The sequence below is a fragment of the Trachinotus anak genome, unplaced genomic scaffold (assembly GCF_046630095.1).
Source record: "Trachinotus anak isolate AG129_WGS33_773 ecotype Australia unplaced genomic scaffold, CSIRO_AGI_Tana_v1 ptg000016l, whole genome shotgun sequence".
NCBI lineage: Eukaryota > Metazoa > Chordata > Actinopteri > Carangiformes > Carangidae > Trachinotus > Trachinotus anak.
The window spans coordinates 17,605,665-17,631,823 of record NW_027273867.1 but is presented as its reverse complement, the minus strand read 5'-3'; the positions used below and the strand labels follow the sequence as shown (position 1 = coordinate 17,631,823).

At 44.9% G+C, this 26,159-nt stretch overlaps 1 protein-coding gene across 3 annotated transcripts; it reads left to right on the top strand.

The window, feature by feature from the left end:
- Positions 1–1,547: 1,547 nt before the first annotated feature.
- On the top strand, positions 1,548–25,616 carry LOC139634172 (adhesion G protein-coupled receptor B1-like). Of its 3 annotated transcripts, none has more exons than XM_071500485.1 (32): positions 1,548–2,123; positions 5,334–6,227; positions 7,179–7,328; positions 7,426–7,524; positions 7,655–7,816; positions 8,250–8,414; positions 9,470–9,634; positions 9,741–9,905; positions 10,015–10,116; positions 10,227–10,333; positions 10,460–10,654; positions 10,815–10,883; positions 12,067–12,175; positions 12,726–12,869; positions 12,966–13,035; positions 13,276–13,378; positions 13,810–13,853; positions 16,068–16,194; positions 19,740–19,843; positions 19,978–20,080; positions 20,229–20,379; positions 20,497–20,566; positions 20,679–20,745; positions 20,843–20,928; positions 21,133–21,304; positions 21,441–21,536; positions 21,655–21,691; positions 21,879–22,501; positions 22,621–22,656; positions 22,777–22,881; positions 23,134–23,184; positions 23,425–25,616. In XM_071500485.1, the coding sequence occupies exons 2-32, from the start codon at positions 5,531–5,533 to the stop codon at positions 23,620–23,622; spliced, it is 4,572 nt and encodes a 1,523-aa protein (XP_071356586.1). In that variant the 5' UTR covers positions 1,548–2,123; positions 5,334–5,530; the 3' UTR covers positions 23,623–25,616. The 3 variants fall into 3 exon arrangements, with proteins under 3 accessions (XP_071356586.1, XP_071356587.1, XP_071356585.1); XM_071500484.1 differs by having other exon boundaries at positions 1,549–2,123; positions 21,652–21,691; XM_071500486.1 differs by lacking the exon at positions 23,134–23,184 and having other exon boundaries at positions 21,652–21,691.
- Positions 25,617–26,159: the final 543 nt, after the last annotated feature.

Below are 26,159 nucleotides of genomic sequence, written 5' to 3'. Positions count from 1 at the left end.
GTATGATATTTTGACAGAGGTGACAGAGTTCAGGACACTCTCTTGGCTCTGTAATAACAACCTAAAATTATATGTTGTGCTCAAATTGAGGTGCGTGTGCTGAAAATAGAAATGTTTGAGTCCTGCAGGTCACCTTAACCTCTGAGCTACCAGGTCGAGTTAGCCCCATGCCCTGGATGATTACAGGCTCCGAATCTGCATAACACATTCCTTTGAATGTACCGAGCAAAGTCATTAATGTCGGAGGAAATTACTTTTGTATGCTCATGTGTAACAGGACGTGGGATCTAAAAATTCACATGCTACCACAACACAGCACAGCATGACTCCTCACTCCCACCGGGCCCTGTTTGCGTGAGGAGACTGAGGGACAATAGTGAGGAGGGACAGTGACTGATGATCACTTGTAATCAGCTACTCTGTTTTACACTTTCCTGACTCATGTTGTTTGGATACTTATTTATATATTCAGGATTTTTTTTTTTCCCTATCTCTCTCTTTATCTCTCTCTCTCTCTCTCATGTAGCTTGTCTGGAAGAAGAACCGAGCCAACCTCACACCAACAGGCAGACACCCACGCTAGGTTATCCCTTTCACACTTTGAGAACTACCCAGATCCACCCACATCCCCGGAGAGAGACTGTGTGAGGGAGGCAGAGGCAGGGAGGGATGGAGGAGAAGGCAGAGGAGGGGGGGGGGGCTATTCCTGTGTGCATGTGTGTGCTTGTGTATGTGAGTGTGCTGTTTTTTCAGAGAAAGAGAGCAGGGGACGGAGGGAGGGAGTTGTGTGTGTGTGTGTGTGTGTGTGTTTCCTCTCCTGTCTGCACCTCACCTCCACTTTTAATTGGCTGTGGCGGCACAGTCACTATGACAGCGACCGGAACAGTGAGCGCACATCATGCTTTCTGCACACCTGAGTTCACCAAGCACCCCGCATCACCGTTTAATAACTTTGATTGCCTTTTAATTAACCCTTAAAAAAAAAAAAAAAAAAAACAAATATCACCCCTTTATGCCCCCAATGAACCGGTGAGAGAGCTCGACCCAACTAATGAAACGTAGCCTATTGGGTCTACAAAAACACCACTGCTGCTTATCGATGAACAAATTAGTTATCATGATTGATATTTCATAATGAGTGACCAACATCGCCACTTCGCCGTGATGCGGCCTCTGTCCCATTGAAAACGGTTCATCCCTTCACTTTCATTCATGCTCATCGATTCCGCTGATCCTCTTTCCGGTACCTTTGGTTCTGCGTTGATATCTGCGTAGTTTGGTGTTCCTAATCGTTTGTCTCTGTCTCCCTGCACAGATCCCTCCCTCTCTCCTCAGTCTCCAGCTCCCTCCCTCCTCCGTGCGTTTGCTGACACAGTCACACTCACACTTACACACGCTCCCTCTCTCTCTCTCTCTCTCTCTCTCTCTCTCTCTCTCTCTCTTACACACACACACACACATGCGGGAACACTTCTCCCCCGCACACACTCCTCCCTCCCTCCCTCCCGTCTTGGTGCTGTCTCATTCACTTCATCCACGCACTGACTCCAACTTGAGGCAGGAGAGGAGGGGGGGCGGGGTTGGATATATACCTCCACGAACAGGCCACAAGCTACACTCAGACTGGACCCACTTGCAGTGCAAAGACCACAAGCAAGAAGACTCCGAAGCCGGGAGTAGAAGTACCAACATTTATCCTGGAGCTTAGAGAGAAAAGACAAGCGAGACCACGGCGTTTGGTTCCACGGACTGTCTGCTGGAGCTCCGATACAACCAATTTGTCACTTCGCTATACACCAGTTTCTCTGGATATAGCAGCTAAACAAAGTTGGTAGTAAACTCTTTGGAGTTTGGTTAGAGTCACTTAAAAATTTCTTTGCTTGTGAGAGTGGACTGCACTGGAACTTGGGATCGACCCCCCGGGGTCCTGATTGGACCTGGCGCATCCTTTCCGCGGCTTCAAACCCTGCGAAAGTTTTGGCCAGAGCGCAGATCTGAAGACTTCGAGTCGAGTCAGACTTTGAGATAACCTCAGCAGCTGCTGCCCGAGCCCGGCGACCACACACACCTGGGCGAGAGGACAGAGAGCCACTGACGAGACTCCAGAGAAAACGCACTTCCAGGTAAGGAGAGACGGCACGCTGCGTGTTTTCCCCCGCTTTGACAGTGAAACGTGTGTTTTTCCTGTGGATGCGTGTTTCTTCGGTGTTGCTGGACGGGGAGGCACTCGGAGTCAGACAGCGAGGATGAGTGAAGAGTGTGGATGTTGTCCCGCAGCTCCTGAGTTTGTTTCAGCACATGTGTCTTTGTGAACTCTCTCTCTCAAGTTTCTCTGATGTTAGAGCGGCGTGCATCTGCTGAACTGGCTTTTGCTCATATTTCAGCTTTCTGTCACTCATCGTTGCCTTAATGTCTGTTTCCCTACAGGTTTTTTTTTTTTTAATGTGCCCTGAAATTCTATCACGGCTCTTCTGTAGCCTACTATAACTGTAGTACTGTAGAGGAACAGGTGAGACTACGGGGGAGATCATCAGCAGGAAGTTCTCTGGCAACAGGTTTCTCCATAGAAGTTTTTTTTAATATAACTTTTAAGGTGCTTGTATCGTTTAGATTGCAGATAGGTTTGGGTGTGGTTGGGGGAGATGTTACAATATACATGATGCAAAACCAACCAAGTGTTTTGCAGTAATCTCTTAAACTACAATGGTTTGACATCTCTTTGGAGTTGTTTGAATAAAATACAGTCTGCTTTAATCAACTTGCAAAGCAATCAGTGAACAGGCTGCATTTTATTTGTTCTGCTTGTTTCATTTTTATTGAAGAAAAGAAGGACTCTTGCAACATATAACTCACTAGACAGATTCCTAGGACTAATGCATGTAAATGCCTGGCAGGTTATAGCATTGTCCATCTGCAAGACTGTCAATAATTCCTGGCTTGAATCTGAACAAACACACAGAGTCTTAAAACTTCGTCCCCAGATGCCTTGAAGATCCTGTCAGCAATCTGCGGAGGCTTGTTTAGTTTTGCTGTTTGTTGTATTTGCTGTCACTTGGATTTGCAACAAAGCCACCAAGTGGTCTAGTTTCTTGCACACGTGTGCAAGTACTCGCTGCCGTTACAGCAAAAATAAAGGCGTGAGCAATTTGTGGATGAAAGGTGACTTGTAATGGCTACAAAAATGGCTTTTCTTGAGTTTGCTTCAGCAAAAGAGAGCAACTTGCAAAGAAAAGAACGAGGTCAGGAAATTGTGATTGCCAGTCTGGCTTTCTCTGTCTATTGCATTCACACATACGCACACACACATAAGGCAAACATGTATCATTCAATACGGACAAAAAGTTTGAACAACATTCAGACTGAAAAGCTCAGATGTTACAGTTTGGCTGGAAAATCACAAGACTTCCAGGTGTATCATCAGATGAACAGTGATCAGTTTATCCTCACTGACACATCTGTTCATTGCTTTCTAGTGTTGTCATACAAATTACTCAATCTGCAGACATTCATCTGCAGCCAGGGAAAATGTCACATCTCATCAAATGTCTGCACATGTCTTATTGCTTTACAGCGAGTCTTGCTTCTCCTGGTTTTAAACATCTCATAAGAGCTGTGTAAAGCTTTCTGTATCTGTGATGACACAGGCTACTACAAAACTGTGCACGCTGGCATAAATAGAGAGCATGTCGCTGATTGTAATTTTTTGGCAGCTCCTCACTGTTTTTCACTCTGATCTGCAAAAAATAAATCCTGTCTCCATAACAACAAACTGCCCTCTCTTCAGGCTGCCTGCTTTGCAAATATGTTGTTGACGACAGCAAATTTGCAAGCAAGAGAAAGGGACAGAAGGGTCGGTGGGAAAAAAATGAGAGACTATGTAGAAAAAGGGCAACACAGAGTCAGAGTTCTCCAACGACAGCTGGACCTCTTTCTTTTCACTGTGTGCCTCATCAGATGCCCATTCATGGAGCTTCCGGTTGTTGGGAGGCGGGAGAGAAGCGCCCACCCACACAAAGCAGAGGTCTTTGCTGTGCTGTTGCTCACAGAGGAGAGAGGGAGGGTTAGAGGGAGGCAGAGAGGGAGGGAGAGAGAGATGTGAAAAGAGATGTGAGGAACGTAATTATGAGTTCTCTGCCTGAAAAGTGCAGGTGCTTCTCTAAGTGAATGTCAGCATAGGCATCAATTGTACTGCTGTGTCTCTGCACTGCCCCTACTTTATGATTAACCCCTCGGTCCCATAGAGCAAATACAGGCTTTTACTGGCAAGCCTTAAATAACACTTTCTGCTTCCTTTATGCAGACATTATCCTTTTGCATTTTAGTTTAACAGAATGATGTCCTTGGTCTGTTCTGCTGACAATCATCAGTGACGAAGGGAAAGAAAAAGTAGGAAAATATGAGAGGGCAGAAGAATAGCCCTGAATTCCTGTGAAAGATGTTGCTGAGCAACAGTGTTTCCTCCTCTCATCTGAGCTCCAAGGAGCATCTCCTGTCATTTTAGCCAGTCCAGCCGATGACAGAGACCTTGATGCTGACTCTTTCTCCAGGCAGGTTTAATCTACATAAAGCAAGTAACATGGGAAAAGATAAACTGAGGACAAATTAACAATATTGTCAATGCAACATTTGAATGCATGTAGAATGCATGTAGAATTCATAATTAGAGTAAGGTTTAGTAGTTCAAATCTGCACACAACTGCCTCTACATGCATGCATTTGCTTTAATATGCAAGAGTGACTGTCATTTGTCATTCTAGGAGCATTTTTCATTTTGCTTTATGCTCTGGTATGTAATGCAGTTTTTGAGATGCCACAGTAGGGTTTGTAATCACACTTTGCCACAGACACAGACTAACCATTTCTCTTGTTTACCACTCAATAGGGGGAGTGCATTGTATAAATAACGGAACTAATAAGCGTCTGTGGTTGCCAGTGGCAATGCTTCTATGGACGTCAGACTGACGCACATGATTCGCAGTTCAGTACGGTGTGTGGGAGGAAAGAGCAAGGGCTTGGAGATACTAGCCTGCTGTGAAGGACTGTAATTGCAGTACCGGAGCAATTATGTCCCGAAGAACTGGGCATTTTAGATCACTTAATCTGCCCTGAAACACTGTGATACTGATAAGAAGCAAATCCCTGATGCATAAACATCAGTTCGACAGAGGGGCCAATTAAAATGCATATCATGAATACTGTGAAAAAAATGCTTTTCATTTGGAGAAAGCTCTTACCACTTACTTCTTATATTTTGTGGCGTTTTTTTTATACAGATGTTGGAGCACACTGACAGATTTTTTTTTTCCTCTTTTTCATTTCCTATTTCTCTGCAGCTTCCTCGTTGATACAGACATGACAGATTGTCTGAAGCACTAAAGTTCAAGTCCATCAATTCTCCAGAGGAGTTGTGAAGATAAGTCAGAAGATCTGAAAGTGCAGTAACTTGCAACAAAGAAGTCAAAGAAACAACCTGGTTAAACCAGCAACCACAGAAACAAGAACACCAACATCCTCTATCTAAGCCGACCCAATGGCGTGGTCAGCTCTTACCGGCCCCTGTGTGGCCCTCATCCTGCTCTTCTTCAGTTTGACCTCCTGCACTCCCTCCGGCCCGGCCTCCGCCACCTGTGCCACCCTGGAACAGAGTCGCTTCTTCGGTGTATTCTCCTCTACGACCACCCTGCCCTCCACACCGTGCTCCTGGACCCTGCAGAACCCTGATCCTCGCCGCTACAATGTCTACATGAAAATTACCAAGCCCACCGACTCCTGCGTGCCCCGCCAGATCAGGACCTTCCAGTTCGACTCCTTCATCGAGACCTCCCGCACCTACCTGGGAATGGAGAGCTTCGACGAGGTGGTCCGGCTGTGCGACGCTTCAACCACTGTCACCTACCTGGAGTCAAGCAAGCAGTTTCTGCAGATCCGCAAAGTGGCACCAAGGAACGGGCTGGAGATTGTGGAGGGTGGTGTTAGTGATTTCAAGGCTGAGTTTCTGGTCGTGGGGAAGAGGAACCCAAGTATGCCCGCCTGCCAGATGCTGTGCCAGTGGCTGGAGAAGTGCCTGTCCAGTAGCACCCATGATTATCCCTGTGGCATCATGAACACCCCCTGCCAGTGCTGGGAGGCCCCAAAGAGGAAACCAGGAAGCTGCTACAGGGGCGGTGTCTACGTTGAGAAATGCCTTCCTGTTCCCAGAGACAATGGACGCGATGCTGAGATTATCAGTAAGTTTGTAATACATCAGGTTTGGTTTGAGTTTCCTCCAGAGTAAACTTTTTAAAATGTGAAAGAGGGAAAAACAAATACCAAAAGAAAAATCAAGATTTGTTTGTTGTGCTGTTTTGTAATGACCTCCACCTTGTTAGACTGTTTATGGGTAGATCATGTTCTCCAAGGTCCCACAGCTCTGCAGGCTTTCTCCAGGCCTGCTATCACTCAGTGTTTGTGTCTTAGGAGCTGCTGAGGGTAATGATCAATGTCTGTAGAGCAGGGGTGAGGCGAGGTTGAGGATGTGCACTCTGCCACTACAGAGTAATGAGAAGTAAATCAAAGGTGTTAGAGATTTGCCTGCGCACCTTAAGGCCCTAAGTGACAGGACCCCCTGAACTGCACAGCTCTTCATTTTGTCTTAGGTAGGCATGTTAGGTCTAACGCCTGGCAAGGAGTCGGGGTTTGGGGAGAGGGTTAGATAGAGAGAGGATAGGAGAGATGTTTGTGCGTTAGGTTGGGTGGGGTGAGGGAGGGGTCAGAAAAGAGCACAAAGACCTCATAGTCAGCTTGCAGCGGAAATCGAAGTGCAGCACTTCTGGTTGTCATAGCAACCCGCCTGCCAGCCTTACACACCACTCTGCTGTGGTTCACACGGTGAGTGGTTGAAAGCGAACAATCACCATTTCAAATGAAACATCTATCAGCTTGAGCGCTCAGCTCTGCTCACACAGAATCGTCCTTGCTCATTCTCTACGCATAAAACAAATATTACTCACTTCCTGTTCTTACATATGAAGTTTACAAAGCAAGCGTTTTTGCAGTCTTGCTTTTGCACACTTTTTTTTTTAATAAATAAAGTGCAGGTATTAAGTTTTACATAACCTAATTTTAACTAGATCACTGTAATTTCATGCTGTGCCAGTTTCCAACCTTGCTCAGTATCTTTTCTCATGACTTTCTTGCAGAGGGCTGGGCTGGTTGGGGCCGCTGGTCCGTATGCAGCCAGGAATGTGGTGGCGGAGTCCAGGTGCGCAGCCGAACCTGCCAGCCCGAGGACGGTGTGTGCGAGGGAACAGTTGAAGAGGGGCGGGCTTGCAACCCTCAGCCCTGCATTGGTAAGCCCACCTGCCATTTAGTCATTTAGCTGGGAGCACTTGGCTGCAGGTGGCTCAGACACAGTGCAGTAATCATGCAATTTTCAAATTTTCTCAGGCAAGGAGCGCAACAGGAGCCAGGGTCTGCGGGCCATCGTCGGTTTGAGGAGAGACAGTGCTGATGAATCCAACCATGGAGTTGTTGCAACCCAAACAGGTGAGATAGGAAGTTAATGGATTATTACACACTGTGGTGTAATGGGGGATTATTTATTTATATACAGACTTTTTGAGTGTTTATTGCCTCATGTATGCTGACCATCTAATTTATGTTTTCTCCACTGAAGATGCTAAGACCGATGAGTGGACCCCCTGGAGTGCATGCTCGGTCACCTGTGGGGAGGGCTGGCAAAGTCGTACCCGGGTCTGTGCTACATCCTCCTTCACCACCCAGTGCACTGGACCCCTGCGTGAGAACCGGCCCTGCAACAACACTGTCGTCTGCCCTGGTGAGTGCCTGGTTCCTCCTCTCTGATGTGTGCATGACAGGGGGAGACTAGAGGAAAAGAGAGTGTGATCCAGAAAATGTTAGGACCACACCATTATCCCTAAATGATTTCCCTTTATACAGCACCAGTCACAAAGGAAAAGTAGATAAAGAAAAGCAGACAAGCAAGAGGGGCATTTTTGAGCTTTCATACAATGAGCTTTGGATTGTGAAGAAGAGGCTGCAATTCAATATCAAGTAAAGTTCCCTAACAGTTTTCACATATCAAGGGACTGTGTGGAGGACTGCCCCACCTAGTGGAGAGTTTACAAAACATGCCTGTAGTCCATAACCTGTGAAACCTCAAATGGAGTCACAATACCAGTCACACTTGTTTTTTGGTCTTTTTTTTTAACAAACTCATCAAAATATACCTGTCTGTAACCCATGTGTAGTGGATGGTGCTTGGGATGAGTGGACCCCCTGGAGCCTGTGCTCATCCACATGTGGTCGTGGTTATCGTGACCGTACCCGCACATGCAAGCTGCCCCAGAATGGAGGAGAGCCTTGCCGCGGCCCTTCAAGACAAACCAAGTTCTGCAACATTGCTGTCTGCCCAGGTGAGTCAGGGATCTTAAATTATTATTTGTAGTATATAATGTAAAGGGAAAATATATTAAAATAGTTATTACTTCCATGAACCACTTATCTACTTACTTACTTAAAAATCCATGACAACTGTCCCCGGCTGTAATATTTGTCCCTCTGTTAACTGATTCATATGTAAGAGCTAATTAGACCACTTATTGGCATCACCACTGTCACAAACAGAAACTGCAGTGGCAGGTTGACATCTGACGCATCAACGCAATAAAAGTCTCTGTGGGCATCAGTCAGGAGCTTTATAATAGCTGTCAGTGACTCATACTGTGCTCATGGTCACTCCATATATTAGAAGCTTAGTTCATTCCTGTTTTGCCACCTACTCGTGTGCTGAAAGGATTTAACTCATTTTGAAGTCACAGCTTCAAATTGTACAGTTAATGTTCTTTTTTTTTTCACACCAGGTTTTGGTGGTTATCATTATCACATGTGAGCCTTTAGTTAAAAAGTGACTCCTTTTGTTGGAGTCACATGTTACCATCAGCAGATGTCTCAATGCACCACAGCTTAATAACTGCCAGTGTCTGACACACAGGTCGGGCTGTTTGCCAAAGTCGTTATTGAGAGATGATTATAAAAAATAATGTGTTTTGATTTTTTTTTCATCTGTTTTACACAGCAACAATCCTTGACATTTATGTGTCTGTCCCTTAAAACTGCCCAAAATAGAGTTTTAGAAAAGACACTAAGACACTAAGACTTGGTCATCATGACTGATATTTTTTTTTTTCTTTTTTTTTAATTAGAAAATTGTTTTCTCAGCTAAGTCAAGCACACTAAATAAAGTTCATAATGTCCATAATGAGATGAACTTGATGTCAGTTCAGGCACATATAGTCATGCTTGAAGGACAGTTACTCGAGCTCCAACTCTCTGTTGCACTTAAACTCAGCTAAAGTAGGTCATGTGAAATGTTAATAGCATCAGTGAGTGTGCCCTGATGCCTGTGGTCTGTCTTGTCCTTGTGCCTGCTGTAACTCTCTTGCGTATACGTTCCTCTGCCTCCCTCTAGTGGACGGATACTGGAATGAGTGGTCTGCCTGGAGCGCCTGCTCTGCCTCTTGCTCTAACGGCACCATGCAGAGAACGCGGGAGTGCAACGGACCATCCTACGGCGGCTCTGAGTGCCACGGCAGCTGGAAAGAGACAGCCAATTGCTTCCTGAAAGAATGTCCCGGTAAAAATCAAACTATATCAAGAAACACTGAAACCCAAATAAAAGATATATGAAGTTTGACATGTCACCACCCAGTGGTTCATTGTGTGAAATATTGTGTCTTTAGTTGATGGACGCTGGCATGCGTGGAGCTCATGGGGCAGCTGCAGCAAGACTTGCGGTGGAGGCAGTCAGCAGAGACAGAGAGTCTGTGAAGGGCCTTTCTTTGGTGGAGAACCTTGCCCCGGTGAAAAGGGAGAGCAGAGGCGTTGCAATGAGAAGAGATGCCCTGGTTAGTGACTCCAATAAATAGCAATGGATAAGGGTAGCTTCACTGTAATACAGCTCAATTAGCTAATAGATTAGTCATCAAATCATAGATTATTCTTGTAACCTTTCAGAGCCCCATGAGATCTGCCCTGAGCAGAACACTGGAGATGTTGTGTGGAAGAAAACCCCCGCTGGAGACATGGCTGCCATCGCTTGCCCTTCTGATGCCTCAGGTACAGTAGCAGTGAAGACAGTGATGTTTTTTTACTTTGCTTTGCTTTGATATGTCAAATTGTTTGTCATACCCATTATGCCAACTACAAGGTCTTTCTTTCATGAACAGGTCTGATTCTGCGCCGCTGCACTCTGGACGCTGTAGGTCTTGCCTCCTGGGAGAGCCCAACTCACATCAAGTGTGTCTCTCAGAACTATGACAACATTCAGATGCTGGTAAGACGCTGAAAAAGTGGCCTAATTATGACGTTGAATGACTCATCTCTTGTGCTCTCATATGGCTTATTTCACAGTAGCGAAATGTCAGAGATTCAGATTAACCTCTTAACTCTTCCTCTGTAGTCAAGGGACTACATCTCCAAAGCGCAGATGGGGCAGAGTGTTGATGGGGTCGCTGAGGTGATTTCACGCCTGAGATTCTCCTCTGACGAAGGGGCCAAGTACAGCGGCGACCTCTTGGCCATCATGGAAATCCTGAAGAACACCACTGAACTGTACAAGGGAACCAGGCTGAGACTGAGCAACGCTGATGTGGCGGTAAGATGAAATCTTGTTAGTTAGCAACTGAAAGGATTCTTCCAGTTCTCGCCAATGTGCTACATATCTCTCTCTGATGCTTCTCTGACCAAAAATAGTTTCTAAATTAAGATGGATTTGGTATCTTCTTACACCTCTGCCTCCATTTAATGATCTGCAGAACTACGTCCAGACCATCAGCAACTTACTGAAGGAGGAACATCGTGACAAATGGGAAGAGGCACAGCTGGTACGTGATAAGAGGGTGTTTGTATAAGAAGGGGAGAAAATAAGTCTGTCATGCTAATGTTCTTGTGAGGAGATGAGAGTGTGCGGGACAAGGGAGAGAGTTGCTGGGGTGTGTATGAGATGTCAGTGTCAGTGAAAAGTATGAAAATGAAGGGGGATAAAGTATCAATGACTGGTGTGCTTGTACTGATTAACACTCCCAAATGCCCTTTTACATAAACACCAAATTTGAATGAAATAAGAATATGACGTCAAGAGCTAAAAAATATCCCGGAATAGACAATTACAAGAAAAAAAACATTAAATGAAATGTCTAGAGTCTGACTTATCATCTAGCACTACTTACTTTTTACTGAGTTCTTCTTACAACAGACTAAACAGGACTTTGTCTAGTTTGACCACCTGTTGACTTATTGCTCCCTATTTTCCTGGCACTCTCTGTGTTCCTGCTAAAGTGAGTGAAGAAACAGTTCCTACTAATTACTAAAGAAAGATAAGACTGTTGTAAAAAAATAAAAAATTCGACAAACAAACTCCCACTGCAGAGCATAAACACACATTTGTGCACAACTTGACTGGGTGGCGAAATACCAAGGCCACTGTGAACAGAGACAGCGAACACTCGAAGGTGACAGCAAGAGAGACAGAATCAAGGAGAATCACTACGCCCACTTAGCAATCTGTGAGTCTCTACACACCATCTTACATACCGATGGCAGTTGTAAGGGGACACGGACAGCACATCGCATACAAGCACACACCTTGCGCCCACATCACTGCAGTTCTGCGTCAGAGACACGCAAGTCAGGCAGCCCTCCCTTCCTCTGAGCGAGTGGGAGAGGACAAAAAAACCTGAGAATGAATCAACAGCCTGTCCATATATGGCCTTAAGGAAGTTCTGAGGTTGCATAGCAGCAAGAGGTGTATTTTTTTTTTTTTTTTTTTTTAACTATAATACTTAGAGCTCTGAAATGATAAGTACAAGCTGGACTGACACGAGAACAGGAAATCTAGATATGGACATGCAGTCAAGAAACGTGCACAATGAAAGCAGTTGTGTTAGCTGCATATAAAGAAACTAGATGAATATGCTCCTGCACCTTTGCTCCTACTTTCCCTCTTTCTGACTCTTCCTAAATCTCTCCTCTCTTCTGTTTTTTTTTTTTCCTGTTTGTTTTATCCAGATGGGTGTCAGCATTAAGGAGTTCCTCCGTGTTGTTGAGGACTTTGTGAACATGATGGGTATGCAAATGAGCGGCTTCCAGGACATTTATGAAGTCACCGAGAATTTTGGTGAGCCTTAATTTCCTCCTCCAGCTGCTCTCTGCTCGTGCCTAGTCAGGATGATTTGTCCTTTCTGCAGCTAGAGACTGCATCAATCTTAATCTCGCCTGTGAATCTGAGTCCATGCGAGCAGCAGCAGAATGCATCAGTTATCACTTTGACAGAGTGTCAAGCCTATACCATGTTACTTGTATGACACAAGTAACAAACAAGATGTTGTGCATCTAATCATAAGTATATTTCACATTAACACATACACAAACTTATCAATTCGGCAAATACTGTAAGATCCACACTCTGAATCACTTTATGACTTGTGTGACTGTTTTGGCTCAGAGAAGGTGACATTCTCACAGGATTTAGTGAGAGATGACTACTCTGGTCGGACACGCATGACGCATGAAACAAAAATGTCCTTGGCAGCGTTTGCTTCAGTTCATTGGGACGATTCTTTAACCAACACAGCGTAGAAAGAAAAAAAAAAACTGAGTAGACATAGATGACCTCTAGTTGTTGTTCACTAACAAAGCCTCTGTCTGTCAATCTCTGTCCTTCTTAGTGCTGAGCATCTACAAGCGCCCAGCAACCACAAACTCCAACTTCACCTTCCCTGTGAAGGGCTGGAGGGGCATGCTGGACTGGGTTAGGACCTCCGAGGAGAAGATCTCAGTGTCCCGTGATGCTTTGTCTGTTAAACAATCCGGTAAGCGCAAACATACAGAATTTTTTTTTTTTTGTAGATTAACTGATGTTCAGTCATACGAATTGGAGTCTAAGCAGGCATTTGATTCTTTTCCAGATGGCAATGATGCTTTTGTGACTGGCATCGTCCTCTACAGAAACCTCGCTTCTATTCTGTCCTTCCAGAGGTAACACAATTTCTCTGCTTTTTATATGTATGAAACTGGCCTTCCGTGAAATACATTTTGTAGTCACAAGATGGCACTCCATGCTAAAAGACTCACTACTTCTATATTCCCTCCTACATTTATTATCTCATCTTTTAATATAAGGCCTTAGAGATAGCCCACATCACCTTGAGCATATTCATTCTGCTGTAATGTCTCATTCTCACCATACTGACTGTGTAATTTCCCCTTTTCCCACAGTAACACCACCCTGCTCAACTCCAAGGTGGTGACAGTGATCGTCAACCCCACAACCACTCTCCTGCCATCCCCCGTTGAGATTGAGTTCCCCCACCTCCAGAATGTAAGTCCCCAATGATTACCCAATCTAATGGAGCCTTACAAGAAAAAGAAAAAAAAATCAGCCCCCCTCTGGGTGTTTGCTCACCACAGAGCACAGAGCCTGACATTTTGTTGACATTTGCAGTGACACTATGACTTTTACATATACTTGTCGTCAGTTGAAACCCGGCAAAGATCACAACGCAACCAAAGGGTCAGTTGATGATGATGATGCATGCATGCGCAGTAATTAGCCTCTGCAGCTCACAAGAAGCTGTTTTTAGTTTCGTACATGTATTACCGGGGGGGAAGGGATGGCGAGAAATGTGGGCAGGTGGCTGGCAGCAAGCTGTTGCATCTCGCACGTTTGTAGTACAGTGTCCCAACCTACACGTTTCCCTTTTCTGCAGAGATTCCTCACACTGACTTCTCCATCTGCCTCTCCTTTTGCAGGGCACCATGAACGAGACGTGCCTCTCATGGGACGAGAGCGAAGCGTAAGTGTTGACCACAGTTGTTTTTCTTTCATTAATGTGCGTCCAACCATCGCTCACATCTCTCTTTCTCTATCCTGGGTGGCCTCATCAGCTGATCTGGGGCTTAGTGTTCCCTCAGCCGTGCATCTGTCACTGCATATGAACATTCAACCCCTGTTAGATCTTCCCCCATTTTTACAGTCATGTCTGACAAGGGGGACAGAGCGATGCCACAACATGTTGGCCCATCTCTCCCAGCCAGAAGCATCAGGCTTCACTCAGCTGTCTGACATACTTTACTGCATGGCACACAGATTTAAGGAATGACAACGCCAGTGACCCGCAGTGGTTCTAGCTGAGTGACACTTCACTGCGATCTAATGGTCTCCTGCATTGCTTAGAACATCCTGCACAGGCAGCAGTCCCCATAGAGTCACACCGCAGAGCTTCAATGTGAAGACAATGGCGGCTCACCCTTCCTCCCCTCTCAGTCATGTTCACATGTCACTGCCACGGTTAATGGCTGTGGCGCTTGGGAGTTTTTAAAGATGCTTACGTGCATTTGAATGACTTATGAAAGAATCTCCTGGTGGCCTGGCCTGGATCAATCAGCCCCAGGCCACACTCTGCCCTGCTGAAGAACACACAGGTGCACCATTTGCATTTAGATAGATTTGTACACTTGTGGAGGATGAAAATGCACCCACACCCAGACCACCCTCCCCCTGCACATGCACACAGACACTCACTGACACACACACCTTTTCACATAAACCATTACAACCAGAGTCAAAGGATAAGCAAAAGCAAAAATGAATCGAATGAGAAAATGTAATTAACTCATATACTTTCGGAGGGAGGGCAATGTGCCTCTAGTCAAATTAGATTCATTTTTGACAGCGGATGTGATTAATGGCAGGATAGAGGCAGTGGAAATGGCAGAGGAGGAAGCTCTGGCTGAGGGCAGGGTTTGGGGTCAATGCTTGATTGCAGAGCTGCATATGTTTGAGAGCATTCTGATCACAGGAAGTAGTCAATTATCTCCTCTGCCACTCAACTGTAACCAGAAGGATACAGATATAACGATCTGCAGCTTTTTGTGAGATGAAAACAAAAGATAGGAAACAGGACCATGCATGCTTTTTTTTTTTTTCTTTAAGGCTTGCTTTGCATCACACAACATTTAACCTGTCTGTATGAAATGATAACCTGAACATTGCACACATTTAACTGTGCAGCCAAGCCAACTTGGATGCAATAAGGATGAATAATGGCCGTCCACCCATGACACTTTGTACCAGGCTATGATGCCCCTTTGTGTTCACCAGCCAGTCAGAGCCTGAAGGTGCTGCTCACTGCCTTAACCTCCTCTGTGCTCTCTGGCATCTGCTGCTTGTGCTGCCAACACACAAAAGGCAGATCTTGATCTCAGATTTTTTTTCTGCTACATCTCAGAACAAGTTCTGAAATAATATACTGTCGGTTCAGTGATTGGTCGAAGTTGATTTGAACTCAATTGTTTAAGTGCATCTCATTTGAAAGATGGCCTCATAATGAAAGAAGCACTTATTGATTTTACTTTGTACTGTTATTTATTTATTTTCCTGTCTGATCAGACTTAGCACTTAGCAAGATAGTTTAATAGGAACAAATACTGCATATATATTAAGTCAGTAATAAAGTACAGTGTAGATTTCCTCACAACAGAGAAAAAGAAATCATAATCCAGGTGGTTCTCACATCCTTCAAAAGAGAACACATTGTTCTTTGTCTCCAGTGCACTGGCCAAGTGTTGCTGATAATCTCTTGTCAACATGAGGAAACATTACTATAACAAGAAATGATACAGATAATGCTAATAACGAGATGTATGAAGGCCAATCATCATGGCACAGATGGTTATTAATCTCATAAATGTGAAAGCAGTCATCAAAGAGATGCAACTGTGAACACCTCAGGTTATTTAAAATAATATGTATTGCTCTCACACTGGATCACTGAACTAATATAGCAGTGTTTGAATGTTATGCAAAATGTAAAAACTATGACTTTTTATGCACTGGGGGCTATTTCAAATTCAAATCAGATAAACCTCAAATCATAAGCAGAATTTTTCTAAATATGGGGGTAAAAAAAAAAAAAAAAAAAAATCCATTATGTGACATTCACATGAGAGATTAGTCAGATCTCTCCTCTCCTAACCCTCGTTGCCTTTCCCTCTCCTTCCTTGTGCAGTTCCTCTCTGCTTGGGTCTTGGTCTGCTCGGAGCTGCAGATCGGTCCCCGTTCATTCATTCAGAACCAAATGCGTGTGTGACAGCCCCTCCACCTTCGCCATTTTAGCGCGCATCAACTTCGACTCGGTAAGTCTTCTGTCTCTTCACAAATGTGAGCTTGTGTCTCTCTGTTTTTTTTTTTTTTTTGTGCCACCGTACATCTTAAATGTTTGGTGTAGTGTGTGTGTGTGAATGCGGTGCAGTGTGGATGTGTAGTACTTGTTGTTTTCGAGCGGTTTGCTGGTGCTTCAGCCTCTTTGTCTGCGTCCAGGTGCCGCTGATCGGAGAATCGCAACCTGCTTTCTTCCTTTCTTTCTTCCTTTCTTTTTTTTTATTTTTTATTATTGAGTGGAAATAACCGAGCAACGTGTTGATATGCAGGAATTGCATTTAGGCTCGGAAATGAAATCGTTATGATTTGCATACTGGCATGTCGATTGTGTCCGAGCGCGTCAAATTGATGCATATTTGCTTGCGGTCACCTGCATAATTGACAAAATAAATATTATATCCTATTGCAGCAACGGGGGATAGCTTATGTAGGTTCTTGCATGACGATTAAGAAGCATTGATCCCATATTATTATTATTATTACTGTTATTATAATTATTAGCCCAGTCACTCAAAATGACTTTCCGATCATTGTGCAGGAATTAATTTCCAATTATGCAGGATTTGAATGAAGCGTGTTTATCCTCAGCGTACAGAGTTAGCGCAGGGTGGACTTGTTCGCACCGGATGCTTTGGATTACCGAAAGCTGACATTACGCATTGTTGTATTTCATGCGCAAAGACAATGTGTAATTTTCCCCCTGTGGACTGTGTTGCCTCTAAAGCTGCCTGTTCCCTCTCCAGTTGCCTTGGTAACGGCTTCTGCAGGCAAACTCGGCCTGTGTGATTTTTCTTTTTTTTTTTTTTTTTTTTTTTGATAGCCCTAACTGAGATGCTGAGGGAAAACACACACACACACAGCTCCCACCTCCCTCCTCTCTTTTCTGAACAGCCCCCCAGGACAGAGGAAATTGTCTGTCCGTCTCTACTGTGCATCTGACTGCTGCTGCTGCTGCTGCTGCTGCTGCTGCTGCACACACACACAAAAAAAATCCCACAATCAACAGATGTCTATCAGCTCCAGGAAATGTATATTTTAAGTGCACATTTTGCTCATTTCCTCCTTTTTATGTAGTGTGCAGTCTGTGGCAAAACAGATTAAGAATGTGGACTGCAGTGTTTTTCTGCTGCTGAACCAATTCAGTCTCGTCTTCTTCTCTCTCTCTCTCTCCAACCTGTTGTTTACATCCTAGATTTGATTTGTCTCGCTGTTGCCAGTCTGAGCAGTGCCTCCCATATTTGTTATAGGCTGCACATACCCCCTCGTTTCAACCTCCCGCGACAGTAAAAAGGCAGCTGCGCCAATCATTCGGTCTGCCAATATCTTTGAATTCTCGATTACATCCACCCCCTCCTCCTTATCCCTTCCTCCTCCTCCTCCTCCTTCTTCTTCTTCCTCTTCGGCCACAGCAGCGAGTCTGAAAATGCCAGAGAGGCGGACCAATGAGAGACAGACGTCTGGTCATGCATTGATGGTCCCCCTCCTCCCGCCTCCACCCGCATCTCCATCCATCCTTTGATGTGTGCTGTGGACATTTTCAATAACATCTTCCTGTGAGCCATATGAGGAACACCAGCGAGAAGCGAGATGCAGAGTGAATGGAGTGAAGAAATGTGGGAAAACAGCCAGATACTGCAGCGTGTTAGCTCTCATTCAACATGCTCTGGGTTCAACATGATGGTCCAGGGGGAGTAACCCACATAGTTAGTGCAGCAAATGCCCTTGACCACTAGGTAACCATTTAAAAAAAAAAAAAAAAAATTGATTGTGAACAGTTAATGGGTTTCTCTGCACATTTTTCTTCCTTTACCTACTTCAAAATTAGAGCATGTGACTCAGTCAAGGACAGGCAGAAGACATGCTTCATATTTAGGTCAAACTGGCTGTCTGGATTTCACTCAGAGACCCACAGTGCAAGCATCAACCCAGATAGAGAGACCGGGAAGAGAGGGAACAGGACATACTGTATCACCCGCCTGATTTTTTTTCTTCCCCCAGATACGGTAAAGGCTGAAGCAAAAAGACAGCTCACCGCTCTGCTATCTGCCATCTGTTTCGAGGCGCTTCTGATGTAGTTGGCTAGATTTTGAAACAAATTTGCCACACTAAATTAGTCTTTGGCTGCCATAGGCCGGCCTTCACCAGCTGTGCTTTGATATCAGTCGAGTCTATGTGGGGCATATATTGAGATGAAGAGGAACAATCCTTCAAGGCTCAATGTTGTACCATTTAAATTCCGAGACGCTATCAACAAAGGGAGAAGTATTCGAAGCCATGCTTCACATCCGCTTGCAATACAAGAATTTATGGCCATCATAAATCAAATGAAGGCCAAAGCAGTGTCTGTCCTTCCCCTCTATCTGCGCTAATTTGATACCTTCAGATTTATTATGTTTCAGGCCATTCTCTCACTCACCTTTTGGAGCCACTTAGCCCTTTCTCGCCCGTTTCCCTCTCAACACATTATCAAAAATATAATCGCACCATTTGCCAATGAGGTTTTCTTCATCTACACCCCAAACAGCTGTAATCCACCTCACACGCTTTGTGGTGATGACAACTTCATCAGAGGTGTTAGATTAACTCAAAACCTTATTAAAGCCACTCGAGCAGGTGTGAGACAGACAAAGATTATCAACGCAGTAAAACCACACAATTAGCTGCTCGGGGTTTGAAGGAGTGTTATCCAGGCAGCGAAGGCTTTGTGAAGTCTCAAGGAGCCAAGATTTGTGTGTGCGGCAGTGACCCGTCGGCCCTCCAGGTGAATGAGCAGCAGGGAGGACAGGCAAAAGACAATCCCTTCTCTGTTTCCTCCACCAGAGGTTCGGTGCCAGGGCTGTTTGAAACATGGGACGGTCACCGCCGCTGGCAGTGGCAGGCGCTAAGCTGCTGTCAGAGATCAGGAGGGCAGGTGGTGGCAGATTAATGCACAGGTGATAATGTTCCACCTGTTCACTCCTGCAGGGCTGAGAAAGGAGCTGCGAGCTGGCACAACACACAACGCCAACGTAGTGAGAAAATGCTAAAGGGGAGAAGAAAAGATGAGCTCAGGATGTCTGTCAATGATAAGAAGGTTGTTTTAGCGGCTCAGACTAATGACTGAATACAGCAACCACCCCCCCACCCCAGCCCCCAGCTCCCCTGAACTGCCCCTGGGACTTGAACAACCCCCCTCCTTGCTTAGTGGATAGAGATATATGCGCAGTATCCTCCTCGCCTCATCTGCTGACTCAAAAGCTCAATGGAGAGACGCAGCGACCCTGACCATTTGTTTAGTTTGCCGCTCCATCTTTCTGACGCGTTCACCTTGGGGTCACCTTGCCTCAGCCGTGGCCTGATTGTGCCATTCAACTGTTTGCCTACAGGGAGCTGTCTGCTATTCCAGATAGCGCACACCCAGAGGCTTCGCTAGTGCGTGCATGCGTGTGGCTCTCCGTGCTGCATTCCCCTCTGCATGAATGTGTATGTGTGTTTGTAATCAGCTCTAAGAGGCATGTTTGGTCTTGTCTCCTCTCCGTAGATCATGGACAAGGCACTGCTCCCGTCCGTGACTCTCATCGTTGGCTGTGGGGTCTCCTCTCTCACCCTGCTGCTCCTCATCATCATCTACGTCTCCGTGTGGAAGTAAGTAACCCTACAAGCAAAGTCTAGTCATGTCATCCTCTGACTATACATGATGTACTCTGGTTTCACCCCCCCCCCCGCTACCTACTCCTCCCCTGAACTCATTCTTTTCTTCTCCCTTTTCCAAACTCCAGGTACATCCGCTCCGAGCGCTCCGTTATCCTCATCAACTTCTGCCTCTCCATTATATGCTCCAATGCCCTCATTCTTGTCGGACAAACTCAGGCTCGCAACAAGGTAAGGCCCTCTTCTAGCAGATCCTAACCTCTCCTTTAAACCTCTCTGAAACTCACTGCTTTGGGGACTTTGGAAGTAGCAGTGCCACTGACACAGATTTCTCATCTTTCCTCTCTCCTTATTTCTCCTTCCTCCTGGGCTCCCTCAGGTGGTGTGCACTCTCGTAGCTGCTTTCCTGCACTTCTTTTTCCTCTCCTCTTTCTGCTGGGTGCTGACAGAAGCTTGGCAGTCCTACATGGCTGTCACTGGTCGTCTGCGCAACCGCATCATCCGCAAGCGTTTCTTATGCTTAGGCTGGGGTAAGAGCACCTGCCTTTAGCTTCTTCTTTTTTTTCTTTTTTTCCTCTGCCACATCACTTTTCTCAATAGCTTTGCAAAGCAAATTTAAGCTCTAACTTTTTTTTTTTGTCTTACAGGCCTTCCTGCACTGGTCGTGGCTGTGTCAGTGGGGTTCACAAAGGCTAAGGGATACGGCACTGTCAACTAGTAAGTCTAGTCTCAACCTGCCACTTGAGCTCCTTCTCTTTTCTCTGCATTTATACTGAAAAATTCTTCCCTTAGCTCCAGCATTAATATTCACCCTCCTTTGTTTTTCTAGCTGCTGGCTGTCTCTTGAGGGCGGACTCCTCTACTCCTTTGTTGGCCCTGCTGCAGCTGTGGTTTTGGTGTGTATTCTGACCTCGACTTCCCAGTTCATCACGAAAACGCATTACCCATTATGACATTGTCTCATCCATGTTTTTGTTTTTTTCTTCCAAACAGGTGAATATGGTCATTGGTATTCTGGTCTTCAACAAGCTGGTATCCAAGGACGGCATCACCGACGTGAAGCTGAAGGAGAGGGCTGGGTAGGTCTTATTGATCTTCTCTGTACGCCAGAATATTGCGCTTATCGCCCTCATCAGTCCCATTACAGGTATATTGATGATGTGCTTTGATATCAAGGCTCACAATCAAACAAGAGGAGAGAACAGATCTCTGCCAGTAGAGAAACAGACCAGCGCAGCCTTTATTGGCCGGTTGTGCCTAATCTGTGGTTTCTCACCTTGCAGCGCATCGCTGTGGAGCTCCTGTGTGGTTTTGCCTCTCTTGGCCCTCACCTGGATGTCTGCTGTCCTGGCCATCACCGACCGCCGCTCTGCCCTCTTCCAGATCCTCTTTGCAGTGTTCGACTCTCTGGAGGGTTTCATCATTGTCATGGTTCACTGCATCCTGCGTAGAGAGGTAAGAAAAGCATTCCGATGAGATAAAGTAATGGGAATTAGAACAAAAAGGAAAGTTGTTTCTTTAGTTGGTTGCCTTTATGAGGTTACACGAGCTTTGTTCTGAACTTCTTATTTTCCCCCCTTCTTCCAATTAGGTTCAAGAAGCTGTAAAGTGCAGAGTAGTTGACCGCAAGGACGATGGGAATGGAGACTCTGGCAGTTCCCTTCACAATGGCCACACCCAGCTTATGGTAAATTTCTTGGCTTATTGCCTTTTTAATGTCTTGAGTGCCTCCTGCATTTTGCCCCTAAATTGATATGTGCATACATTAAGCACTGATAGAACATCTTTTATTCTTTTATCAGCAGTCTGATAACGAAAAGGATGGAGACTCGAGCAGACAAGGTAAGCCCCTTTTACATCAACTTTTTCTTGCCCTTAACCATTTTTCCATTTGCACTTCAATTTCTGTGAGCCTTGCACTTAAAACATCTGATCATGCATAAAAAGAGAGTGTGTTTATTGAACCAATAATTTGGACGTGGCATGGTTCTTTATTATTCTTTAACTCTCTTACTATATTTCCCACAAGGAATGAAGAGCTCCTCTGAAGAGAAGATGCCTCCTCCTCAGCTGCCTCTTCCCATGGGCTCCAACTTCCACACCCTGCCATCCAACCCCAGTAAGAGCCACATGCAGGCGGTTCCCGAATATTCCAGCCACACCCTCACCCTGAAGAGAGAGAAGAGCCGGCTGGCAGGAGGAGTCGACCCATCCTGCGGGAAACCCGTGTACGTCTGCGAGGGGGAGCTCTTCAAGCAGCTGGATGCCGATCTTGCTCGGGCTCAGGCTGAGGGCAGCATCTCTGATGGCAGCGGCTACGTCCTCATGCCCAATACCACCTCCACCCTGAGGGCCAAGCCCAAAGATGACCCGACAAAATACAACATCAGCGTGGAGCAGCTGCCGCAGGCCAGACTGATGCACCTCGGCGGACCTTTTGCCGAGCCCCAGGCTGCCTTCGGGATGAAGTCCATCCCTCCCGACCAGGTCAGCGTGTCGTATTCGGAGAGAGACTCGCCCATCCAGAACATCCACAATATGTCCAGTGAGTCTCACATCACCCACAGCAGCCTGGAGAACACCTTCGAGTCCATGAACTCCATGATGTCCAAGAGTGAGACCATCTCCACACTGTCCATGAGTTCCTTGGAGGTAAGATAGATGGACCAGTGTGACCTCTTGCAAAATAGTTTCCTTGTGAATTCTTGTGCAATATTTCAAATATTTATCTGAAACTAAACCAACTTTCTTTGTCTGTCTTTTCTTTGCAGAGACAGAAATCCCGTTATGCTGAGTTGGACTTTGAGGTAAATATTGTTTGGATGCTCTCGGCTCTAATGATTATAAATGACATGTAAAATATATGAAATGCATGACTGAGTCCATAAATTTTGAGAGTAAATTATTTTTGTCTTTGCTTCCTGTAGAAAATTATGCACACAAAGAAACGCCACCAGAACATGTTCCAGGACCTAAACAGGAAGCTACATCATGCTGAGAAAGACAGAGAGTCACCTGCCTCTGACAGCAAGGTAACATCACGATAATATGCTCATCTTCCATTTCCATAGACATTAATTTCCAGGAAATGCAAAGCAATATGGACAAATCATAAAAAAAGAGAAATACAACAGAGGCAATTCTACTGTTAAAGAAAATATTCTTTGATGTAAAAATGACCTTATAAAACAACCAGTGATTTGTGTATTGAACTATGGTTGTCACTACCTTGAGGTCATTTGAATAAGGATGTATTTTCTTCCTTCCCTCCTTCCTTCTTACAGTCTGTGAGATGGAGTGTGTCTTCAGGAGGAAGTGACAAAACGAACCACAGCGTGAGTGTTTATATACGACCTCACACAAATCTCAAATTTACTGCCTATAGATGAGACACACCATCAGATATTACACTTGCCTCGAGGAGGAATAATTTCTCCAAATTACAATACGACTTTCATTATTAGAAAATCACATTTGATGTAATGAGACCCATTTCATTTTGATTAAATCAGGAGTTGCTCAGAGCTAATGAGTGACACCGAGTGCTAATGTGGCTCCTCTTTGTGCTTCAACAGGACAAACAGCAGGCTCCAATGGAGAGGCCATGGGAGGGAGTCCGGGGAATACCGCAGTCGCCCCCTGCATGGGTGCGCAAAGACCTGGAGCCCCTAGCTGCCTCACCTCTGGAGCTGCACTCTGTGGACTGGGAGAAAACCAGCACCACCATCCCTCTTGTGGGGCAGGACATCATTGACCTGCAGACAGAGGTCTGAGGGGGAGGCGGTTGGCTAGCGAAGCCACCTGATTTCACCTCAGATACCTCTTTGGTTTTGGAATGAGATCCTGTATGGATAGAGTAGAGGAAACCAAGAAAGAGCGAAAGTGAGAAAGTAGGTCCCAGAATCAATGTCTTCAACCCCTCAGCCAGAGCAGAAGGGAAGGGAGAGGAGGAGGGATGGAAGAGAGGAGGTGGTGGTGATGAGATGTTTAATGTAGCTTCTCTGTGTGGACTTAAAGCATCTCGTGTCAGAGTGCTGCGAAGGGCATAGGGTTAGTGGAGCGATCAGTGGTTTCCATGGACCAGGACTGGCTGTGGTTCCATTTATGCTTCACTCGGGAGTTTCCTGAGCCCTTCAGCCTGGGTTCAGAAGATGTGGTCGACATGTCTGTGCTTCTTTTTTCCTTCAACTCAACTTTGGAGAAAAATTTAATAATATTAAAACGGTGTGTCCTCCCTGCTTCTCGGGAGGAACAACCGGAACTCTTGGCTGCTTCTCTACCAGCCAGGTTACCTTCCAAAATAGGACAAGGCACGAGAGCATAAGGGACCAGTTCCATGTTTGGAGTCCCACACTCTGCACTTTGCTAGATGGGCAAACACATTTTGGTTTTGTGCCGTGGGTTATTTTATTTTAGTTTTCTCAGTTTGTGTGTTTATTTGTACTGCTTCATACCTGGAACTGCTTCAACAGAACTACACATGAGACTCTGTACTGAGAAAATAACTCCTCTACTGGAGAACAGGCTTAATCATGCTTATAGTGCTTCTCACAGTTGTTACCACCATGGTTATTATTATTCCAATGATTATTGTCAGTATTATGATTATTATTGTTACAGTCATTATTGAGTTTATAGCCTATCCTTTGATTTTTCATTCCCCTCATGACTGTCAGGCACAAGTTTTATTGTTTTTGTACTGAGACGTACAACATTTGGCTAAAAAAAAAAAAAAAAAAAAGGATTCAGTGCATCTGTAATGTGTTCTGAGCCCATATGGACTGCATCGGGACAAACATACTGAGTGGTGATGGAGGTGGTGGTTAGTTACCCAACATGTCCTGGTTTCTCCAGCATTCTGCTTCGATACCAAAACACCAGCACCAGGATGAACACAGACTCTCACACAGGAAGAGCAGTGCACTCTGGGGAACGCTGGGTAAAATGTTAAAGGGAGGGGTTACTCTAACCCCCCACCCTCTCAGCTGGCACAAGATGCAGGCTCTTCCATGTCGCACATATGGATTCAAGGGGTCAGTGAGACCTTTCATCATCGCCCTTTTGTTTCTCAGCCTTGCAGGACTCTTGGACCGAGCAGAGGCTCCTGGCGCTGATGTGACTTCCAGTGCAGCGTCAGGTCCTCGAGACTTCAACACATTTGTGTTTTCAGCCATCAGTGTGAAATAGTGCAATATGATGGGTGCTTGATGCTCAAGCAAGACTGATATTATGATTTAGGCAGAGATTTTTCTTACCAATGTTTCAAAACTTTTGTACCATCTTCCTCATATTTACAGAGCATATAGATGCTTTATGAGAATATTGTATTAGTAATTCAAGGAATTTATTCGCTAGAGATTTGTTAGCACAAGACTCCATATTTGGAGCTGTGACAGGTAGATAATTGTACTTCTATAAATCAAACATTATATAGAATGAATGATAGCCTGTGAATATCTCTAAACTGTGCTTCAGGATATTTGTTATTACTCTCCGCTGTGTAGCGATGGGTAATTGAACCTCATGTCTTCTGTAACAGTGTGTTTTTGATAACCTTGTCAGTAACTCAACAGTATGTACTACCAGCCAATTCCCCTGTCCCTTTGAGTTCCTCTGTCCCGCCCACAGCCCAACTCATACCTCGAGTTACTTGTATCCTCTTGTCACTACTTTGTTTTTTATGTTCTGTTCTACCTTCTGTAAATGTACAGTTTTCACAGCACAAAATGAATGTGACTTATTTCTAATAAAACACATCTATATTACATGAAGATTGTGATCCTCAGTCATTCACTGATAAGGACATTATAATGGTCAAATATATTGTTAAATCTTTCAATAATCAGGTTCAGGACAGGTGAACAATTTACTTCAAATTGGCAGGTTGTCTGACAGCGAAATCTAAAACCAGAACAGAATGAAAGGTTCAAAAGTAAGATAACTAACAAACTGAAAATACTGCAGAAAGTGAGACAGAACACGAGGAAATAGATTTTGAACTCCTGCCACATTAAAGTATCTGGCAATAGCGTAACTCTAAATATAGATGTGATTTGCAGGTACAAAAAATAACGATCTCTTAAGATGATAAAAAGGCAATTCTCCTCTGTTCTATTTTCATGCTTTCCTAGGAGGCAGAATCATTACAGAGAAAAAAAAGATCTCTGAAGTTGAGTAATGAGAAAACAAACACATTTGACAGGGGCCAGAATATGACTCTGACCTCTTTAAAAATAGGAAATGTTCTCAACAGTTTAAATTTAGTTTTGCCTACTTTGTCTGCAGTATTGCTACTCAGCTTTCTCTCCTC

Excerpts from the sequence above, each read along its gene's own strand:
- LOC139634172 (XM_071500484.1), top strand. The coding sequence starts at position 5,531 with ATGGCGTGGTCAGCTCTTACCGGCCCCTGTGTGGCCCTCATCCTGCTC. Across the intron at positions 20,567-20,678 it reads GGATACGGCACTGTCAACTA|CTGCTGGCTGTCTCTTGAGG; the intron begins GTAAGTCTAGTC and ends TTGTTTTTCTAG. Across the intron at positions 20,746-20,842 it reads CTGCTGCAGCTGTGGTTTTG|GTGAATATGGTCATTGGTAT; the intron begins GTGTGTATTCTG and ends TCTTCCAAACAG.